This window comes from Charadrius vociferus, unplaced genomic scaffold (assembly GCF_000708025.1).
Source record: "Charadrius vociferus isolate BGI_N301 unplaced genomic scaffold, ASM70802v2 scaffold958, whole genome shotgun sequence".
In the NCBI taxonomy this organism is placed as follows: domain Eukaryota; kingdom Metazoa; phylum Chordata; class Aves; order Charadriiformes; family Charadriidae; genus Charadrius; species Charadrius vociferus.
The window spans coordinates 457,263-466,514 of record NW_009649741.1 but is presented as its reverse complement, the minus strand read 5'-3'; the positions used below and the strand labels follow the sequence as shown (position 1 = coordinate 466,514).

The 9,252-nt window shown below is 37.8% G+C and overlaps 1 protein-coding gene across 1 annotated transcript; it reads right to left on the bottom strand.

Annotated features, from left to right (window-relative positions):
- Positions 1–244: 244 nt before the first annotated feature.
- On the bottom strand, positions 245–8,969 carry DUS4L (dihydrouridine synthase 4-like (S. cerevisiae)). The gene is made up of 6 exons (XM_009890855.1): positions 8,860–8,969; positions 8,494–8,615; positions 5,221–5,338; positions 3,628–3,750; positions 2,422–2,648; positions 245–828 (listed from the first exon to the last, which is right to left on the bottom strand). The coding sequence occupies exons 1-6, from the start codon at positions 8,967–8,969 to the stop codon at positions 581–583; spliced, it is 948 nt and encodes a 315-aa protein (XP_009889157.1). The 3' UTR covers positions 245–580.
- Between the last annotated feature and the right edge of the window lie 283 nt (positions 8,970–9,252).

Sequence of the window (9,252 nt, the reverse complement as noted above, 5' to 3'; positions counted from 1 at the left end):
TTTCTGAGTTGTAAGTAAGTTCAGAAAATTTTCGTTTGCAAAAGGAACATCTAATTTAAAAGAGGATACTATGCTGGGCTTGAAGGCCTCACAGTCCTTAAGCTTGAAAAATCTACTCAAATTTAAGAGTACAGCTTATGTCGGTTAAAGCAAAAACTTCTATAATTGCTCCCTTTGTATTCTTTTGGTCTGAAATTCTTGGTATTATTTATGAGTAGTCCTTCTGATTTTAGGAGGTCTCACATAAGAAAGGCCCTAGTTTTGCAAACATATTGCTGTAAGCAATTGTCTGGTGAAAAAATAAATTACTGGAATCTTACAATAATCAATCCTCTGTGTAGGACTGCATTGTAAATAGAATTCCACATTTGTGGAACCTGGAGTATTTTCTGGAGTGAAAAATGCTGACATAAAAATACTAAAAATGTAAAGTATCACCCTGATCATAATGTTATTCTGTGTTGAAAATACTTACGCAATATATGAATGTGACTAATAAGTAGGAACCCAATTTAAACTTGAACAATGTATCGGCAATTGCAAAATACAAGTTTACACAGGACTAAAATACTTTCAGTTATCATACACCATAATAATTATTCAGATAATCTAGTACTGCTGAGGTACTTGATAAAACATTAAAAACTTTTTTTTCTTGTTTTGAAGTTATGCGTTCCATCATGTACATTAAGTGGTGGTGAAAACACGTAAAAGGAGTTCCATGCTCAAGAGCAATGTCAACCCAGTCCTGGATGCACTTCAAAGGTGTCTCTTCGTATCCTGCAAACATAGCTGGATTTGCTAGGAGTCCTCTAGCCACCATTATACCTTCAAATTGGAAATTAAAGCAGTAAGTTACATTATAGTTTAAATTTTACGTTAAATCTTCCAATAGATTTTGTATAGCACTCCTTAATACAACCACCCAAAGCTTGCAGACAAGTAATGGGAGAACAACAGGGATGAGTATTATAGCTATACCAGAGAAATCCATTCAACAATCCAAACCTCAGAGTACCTATAGCACCTGTCAACACATTCCACTTGATGACGTATCCTTCCAGAAATTTTGAAATGAAACACAGGACATAGAAGCCGTTCTTCTCTACTTTTGAAACTGCAGCTCTATGCTACTTTGTTTTTATTTGCTACACACATACAAGCCTGCATTTTTAACATAAAATTACAATGGACAGACACAAGGGTAGTAATATGATAATTTTTTTAGTGCAACTCAGCGGATTCACTGACCTAGAATCCTTCCTCCAGTAAGAGCTCAACGTCTCAATTACATAAATCTCATGGCTCTCGATCTGCAGTAAATCTTTCTGAACAAGCCAGTGTATCTGCTATAATCCCAAATTGTAAGATAAACCCATACAAGTTCTATTGTAATTTTTCCGCAACTAAGGGATTCTGTTTTCCTGCACCATCAACATATAATCTATCACACTTAGTCTCTTCTTAAAAAAACGAAAGATCAAAAATGAAAATTTTCTTCTGCTATTGTGCATGACAGAATAAAAATGATGCTTAATATTTTTATTATTCAAGAATGTCAGCTGGGCTATGAGAACATTTTTTCTGTTACATATTTCCTTCCTGATTTGTATTTTTGGGGAGAAGCACTATAGCTGCATGGCAGTTTGGTTCAACTAGTTTTTGTTGTTGCTATTAAATACCAATAGCATCAAAAGAAACCTGCCACATGAACTTTTTGTTATGACACTAGCTACTGTTCTCTGTCCTGTTATTCTTTAGCTGTAAGATCCAAAGTGTCTAGGTACAGATCACCTCTTCTAAATATATACTGAATTTCCATATTGTTTTGAAACCATAGAGAGCTGAAGGAATCTATGGTGACTAAATAACTGCAGGGCAATCCTTTACCCCAACGTTTTACCACTGAAGTGTAAGACAAGGTAAATACATACAGATCTGAGAGTGCAATGCCTCACTGTGTCCTTGAAGATAACCACCTTAAGTATCTGGCTTAACAATTTCTCCTTTTTCTGCCATATTCTTACCATAAGAAATCTGCTCCCATGTGCGGGAGGTAGAGCCTTCCAAGTGGAAGGTTACAGTTCTTTAAAAGATGATCAGCTCCATAAAAGAGATGGAAGGAGTGTCTGAAGGTCCCCCTGAATTCCACTACTGAGTGACGAGATAGGATAATTAAGCAAAGACCTTTGTAATTTGCCTTAGAAATCATTATTTGTGGCTTTGCATAACAGTGCTCTAGTGCTCTGCTTATTACAACTGATTCTGCTTATGAGTTCATAAGGCATCTAAAAATCCTCTTTCATTTGTCTCGTCAAAGAGTGAAAGGCACTCAAATCATGTCCTACTTACAGCCAAAATAAATACTTTCAAATCTGATTTGTAAGTTTATTTAGAAAATAAGAGTATGTTTAATCTTACCATCTGCTCCTGTCAAGTGATGAACATTTTCAGCATCTTTTAAAGTTTTAATGTCTCCATTAGCTACAATAGGTATAGACATGCTTTGTTTAATTATTTTAATTGCATCATAATGTACAGGCTGATGTCTTTCTTCTACACTTCTCCCGTGTACTGTAATCCATGAAACTCCAGTTGCTTCAGCTTTTTGACACAGGTCAACTGTTCTTTTTAAGTCCTCATGGATCCTAAAATTCCAAAGAATGAAAATGTAGTGAGTTAACTGAACTGTATAAAAAGCACCCCTCCCTAAGGAGGAGTTACCACAGATTTGTATAACAGTATAAAGAAAATAGTACTGTTGGAAGACAGAGGTTTGATTTTTTTATAAAGACATGAGTGTAACATATTGAAACCACTATTTAATTTAACATTTCTCAATTATATCACATCTCTGAAATACACATGGTAAATTTTATAGAGATTGAGCAAGGGTGCCCAAAAGATTCTAATAACTAAGATTCTAAAATAACTATAAAATAATAAAGATAATAAGATAATAATAAATCTAAGATTCTAAAATAACTATAATTATTTTGCATACTTTGTGGAAAAAAAAAATCCTTTATATTAGTTCCCCTTTCTTGAAGGATTGCAAACTGAGTTGAAACTAAACTGACATATGCAAAAGCTACATGGGATGTGTGGATAAATAGCGGATGAAGTGGTACAAAGCAATACAAAGCAACAATTTACACAAGTTTAGAAAGCAATGAAGGGAAGCAGGATGTGTTCCTTACAGCAGCTGTGGGGACCAGTTCCCAGTTTTGTTACCCTTACCTTTATAGCCAACAGCTCACAATGTAAACCTTGTGATGATACAGATTATGCATTGCTTTTCTTTTATGGAACCCTAGACTTTTTAACTTGTACTTCAATGTTGTTTGGATTACAAGAAAACTCCAGCATCCAGTATGTTACCTGGATAAGTAATCAAAGGCTGTGCTGGTTCTGCTATCTAACTTTGGGATTACTTGCCCCAGATATTCTTTTACCATCTAGGGTCAAAAAATCTCAGCAGTCTTCACACATAAGGAAATTATTATAATGTGTAATATTACATTAACAGTATAAAAGTATAGTGTAACTGTTACACTAACATGTTTCTTTAAAAAAATTTAAAAGGATTCTTCCATGTACTACAAACAGCACTTAAGTTAGACCTACCTTATTTTAATAGATACTGAAAATGTAGGGTTGTCGATCTGATTCCGTACATGTCTCACCATATCTTGAACAAGCTCTGGTTTATTTATTAAGCAAGCACCATAGCCTTCTGCCATCGCCCATCTTTAAAAGAAAAAAGAACATTTATATTCTACATTTGAAAAAATGCAGATCAATTTCAGTCAAATACATCAGTTTCTTTCCATATGACCTTCAGAATGTGTGGTTGAGTAAACAGAGATAGTATTGGCTGTAGATCAATGACTCATTTGCAGTTTGACACAAGCTGTTAGATCCTGGTTCAGTCTCTACTGTGCAGTTAGAACTTTGGACAAGTTACTAATCTCTTCAATTTTCTGTCCACAAAACAGGCTCACAAGGAAGATAAACTGACATTTAAATTAACGATGGTTTCATACATAAAATAAATAGCTTGATGTTTCCCCTTCCATTGGATCATGGATTTCTCAACAGAAAATGACTTTGGATTGAAAAGGAAGATTTTTGAAGTACAAGTAAGGATAGGATTTCAGCAATACTCTGTTTTCTCTCAACTGCAAAACACTTTATTCTGATTGGCAGGAAATAATCTTTGCTTCCACTTAACCGCAGCAGGTTTTTTTTCTTGAACAATTTTTCTTATAAAGGCAAATTAAGCGCACGAAGTTTTGTTATTTTAAAATCAGCGTGCACGAGAAACGAAGGATTCAAATGTAAGCATATATTTTTGGCCTAAAAGGAACTTACAGTTTGGCATACTTAACTGCAGTCAGCGTAGGAAAAAAATACACTTTCATTGTGAAGTCTCAGGTCTCTTCAGAAAAGAGTTTTCTCAAATACTATAATTTTAAATCAAGACAACCTAATTAAAATAGACAAATTAAGTATTTGCACTGTAATATTATCTTTTGTTTTCCTACATTTATTTTTGAGGTCTTCACTTAGAAAAAGACTGCCTGACAACCACGTAATAAATGGTTCTCAATTGAACCAGTTAGCAAGAATCTTCATTTGTGCATTACTACTCTGTTTCACTGTCAAGACAAAATCTTTATCAATTTCAGTGAGAAGTAGATTACTAATTCACTGTACTTATAAACCTAATAAAAGATGGAAGAAATTCTTTTCAGCACTTCCTGAATAATATAATCTGTACAATTATACTTTAGAGTCTGACCTTCACTTGCAGAAGTCTGAGACATGAGGGACTTGCCTTGTTATTTTGGGAATTGCCACATCATTTCTCAAAAACCTCTCTGAATTCTTTGCAGCAAGCTCTTTATGGTTATGCATATGTAACAGCTGTTAAGAAGGGATGGACACTTCACTTCTGAGCCAACACTTAGTATCTCAGAAACGAAAAGAGGCAAGTTGGCAAATACACCTGGTATTCCCAGTCTCACCATTGTGACAGGCATCGCAGAACATTCAGAAGTGTCTTGCCACATAGACATTTGTGACAGATTAAAAAGCTCTTTCTCTTTCAAAGTCTGTTTTTAAATTAAGACAGAAATTACTATGAAAATGAAGACCAGCATTCTTTATGCTCAAATTATTTCATCATATTAACCCAGTTTTTTCAAAAACCTTTACCTCTGAGGACAGCCACAGTTTAGGTCTATGCCATCTGCGAAAGGACAGACGATACGGGCAGCATCACACAAAACCTGTGCTTCTTTAGCAGCGAATTGAACAATCAATGGATGATCACCTACTCCAATGAAAAGATATTTAGAGATTTAAAAAAAAAGAAAAAGAAGAAATTCTAAATTTTGAGTGTTTTTTATATATTGAAAAGCTGTCTGGCCATGGTTCTGGGCAACTGGCTCTAGGTCACCCTGCTTGAGCAGGGGGGTTGGATAGTGTGACCTACAAAGGTCCTTCCAAACTCAACTATTTTGAGATTCTGTGAGCCCTAGATCACAAATAAATAAAGGTAGTTAACCAGTGGTTACTAAATGAGTATGTCTATCAAGAGAGGTGGGAATTCAGACAAACGTACGTCTTAGATGGTTGCTGGCTCAAAGTTGGTTTTTTTTTTTTTTTGACAGAAATTGGTCAGGTGCTTATCTTTCACAAAGACTATATATGAAACTAAGTATTACCTATTTTTCAGAAGCCTTCATGCTTCCCCTCGTAGCCTGCCCCTTCTTGTCTGCATGCTGCCCCTTCACTCTGTTGACACGGCTGTTTGTTTTGCCAGGTGGGAAACTTGCTTATGGAACCAACCTGTCAGAAAGCTTTACCCTTCCTTATGCCAGCCCATCTTTTTTCCTCTTCTGTGCCAACACGGCTGGTTTTTAACCACAATGCGATATGCAGAGTTGGAATGAGAACACATGGGCAGAGGCAGCTTTAGCCGCTTTGCCTCAAGTGGGAAACCTAAGTGTCAGTGCTCCTCAACTTGGGTCTGCTGAACTACTTGTCATTTACTAAGCCCCTGCAGAGCGCCAGATGGTCATTTGGAACACGCTCTCCTCTTTTACAGCTACTGCATTACATTAAAGGCATCTAAAAATATCTCAAAACAGTCTTAGCACTCACTTACCATATAAACAATTGCTGCAGTTAAGAGGAAGGGGGATATTTGAGCACTAATGGAAAGAGATGATCCAGCAAATGCACAAAGCAGGTGCACTTCTGGTACTGAAAAGACCACAAGTGCTTCTCACGATTTTTCTATTTTAGTGGAAAATAAGTAGTTCTTGAAGTAGTGGAGCTTAAGTCAGAAAGGGCAGCAGTACCCTCTCAATCAAGCTGAGACACTGCTAGAAGTTACCTAAAAATCCAGTGAGCAAAAAAAATCCCTTGCATGTTTTCAAAACAGTGTCCATTTAAGAGAGTGCTCTAGCTGAAGAGATTTACATTGCTGCAGCTAGTATTTTGCAATAATCCCACGCTCCTAGTTTTCTTGTTGAGCATTAAGTAACAAAAATACTGAGTCTAGCCATATTAAATTTTTTAGCAGCAGTCACAAGGAACATCTACCTCTATTTGAGAAATACACAACAAAGAAATATCAATGCTGAAGAAAATGGAAAACAGAAATTGCAATTGTAGGCTCCAAACCTACTCCACTAATTAGAAGACAAAATCCCCAAACAGCCAGGAAGTTAAACATAAAACCACAGTAAAATTTCACAACCTGTTGTGGAGCTACATGTTAAAAGCATAAATGCTAATAATGTAAATACTATAATCTTGGCAAAGCTGTCTGAGGCAGAATGTTTTAGAGGCCTATAAAATTAAGGTCAGCATGAAAGAGGTGAATAGGGAAAAGGTATTGTTTACAACACTAAAACATTTCGTTTTGTACCCACCCCTTGTGATCAGGCAGCAAAGTTACAGCACAATTTCCTCTTTGCCTGTCCCTGCATCCCCCAGAATACAATACATATCTGACCTATGGAACTTCAGTGCCACAGGACATTGTGTAGATCAGAAGTGTAAGTAAATTCAAAGGGGGCAAACTAGAGGCTCTGTGGAACTTTGAGCCATTGTCAGTTATATCCTTACTCATTTATTTTTACACAAAGAATTATTCATGCTCTTTAAAAGTTGAACTGCGCTAGTAAGTCTACCTGCGTTTCCCAATGTGACTTTTCTCTGTAACTGCTCTACTTGAATAATACACAGCCAGAAAATAGCCAGTGCTAAAATAATGAAATATACTTCCCCTGCTATTATACATATACTTATGAAACCACCAATTCAGCGGTCTGAATAGATTTTAAGTCATCACACTTCATAGATCCTACATGCTGATCTTACTAGCACATTAGCAGCACTTTCTTTATTCCTCCTGTTGCAGCCTATGCTTGTATGTTCCTTGTTACAGTCACTTCATGCCAGCAGATCTGTCCTGCAAGTGTCACCTCTTCCCACATATTTCATACCACTTTTCTCTTTTGCTTTACAGCCAGGACTCTGTACAACTACTTATACTCCTCCTTTTTGTATGTGTTCTGGTTATGTTTCTGTACCATGCCTGAAGCCTTGCTTCGCCTCATCAACCCCAGCCACGCTTCAACTGCCTGGGATGGATTTAATTTTTAAATTTATTTGAAGTTTATTTATAGCAGCCTGTGTGGTGTTCTGTTTTGAATTTTGAGGAAAACAGCGTTGATAATGCACCAATGTTTTGGCTGCTGCTGCTGCACAGTACTTGCGCAGTGTCAAAACTTTCTCTTTTTCTCATTCTGCGCCCCACCCCCCAAAACAGATTGGGGTGGGCAAGAAATTAGGAGTGCACACAGCTGGGACAGCTGATCCAAACGAGCCCAAGGAATATTCCATACTGTATAACATCAAGCTCAGCAATAAAACTGGAGTGGTAGGGGAAGAAGAAAGTGGTTTGGGACATGAAAATTGTGTTCCAGTGTGGCCCTTGCTTGGAGACTGGCTAGGCACTGGTCTGCTGGTGTAAGGTGGAAAGTGATTGCCTTTGCATCACTTGGGTTTTTTCCTCCTTCTTTCCTTCACTTATTAATCTGTTTTTATCTTGACCCATGAGTTTTTCTTGCTTTTGGTCTTCCTGTTCTCTCCCTGTGCTGCTGGGTGGATAGAGGAGGAATGAGCAAGCAGCTGTGTGGGCGCACAGCCGCTGGCCAGCTGTGTGTGGTCAACCCACCACACATTTAATCAGTCTGGGGGCCCCCATTTCAGGTGGGGACATTTTCCACACTACCACTGGAATGTGCTTACTCTCACCTAGAATATTTCTGTGGTTTTACAATCAATCAGATATGGTATACCAAAATTGTTAACGGATGTCAAGTTGTGTAACAAACTTCATTCACTTGGCCAATTTGGTTTATCACCACATAAGACATTCTGAAAAGGCAACGGTTTCTTAAAAATAAATACCTTTGTTTGTTGTGAATTCGCTGTCTCTAGCTTTTTCAGATCTCACAAAATCAGCTGCCACTATCATTGGCGTGTAACACAAATCGCAACTGTATTTCCTAACCAAGGTTCTGAAAGCCAACCTGCAGACACATGAAAATTAAGAGACAAATAGTAAAGACATTTTTCTGATTTCTGAACTAAATGCTGTTCTGACATGCAGTACTGTGGGGATGTCCAAGTATAATCATAAGACAAAACATGCCCCCTATCTATCTCCATCTTAAATAATTAAAGGATAAAAAGTAATCATCCCGGTTATCACAGTCAGGATAAACTCCTCAGAGGAAATACACTGTAAATATAGTTGACGTGACAGTTACTTACTTTGAATAGCGGACCATAGGGGCGCATATTTTTACAACTTGCCCAGAATGAAACAAATCCACGGGATCTTTTCGTTGGCATTGTTTAGTTTCTACGATGTCACCAATCATGTATAATTAGCAATCCTTTTAGCATCTGGAAAAACAAGCGGCGTTTGAAAGACAAGCCACTCCGCTATTTCTCACAGGCCACGCGGCAAACCATTACATCTTAAACTGGACTCGCTTTTCGGTAAAGCATCCCGCCAGAAGCCCCTCACTCGCTCAGCGTCAGGAACCGCCACCCGAGGCCGGCCCAGGGGTTGAGGGCAGCCCCCGGCCCGTCCCACAGGCCTCACGGAGGCAGATTTCCCTCACGTCCGCCTGCTCCAGCCCAGGCCCGCCGTCTCCCGCT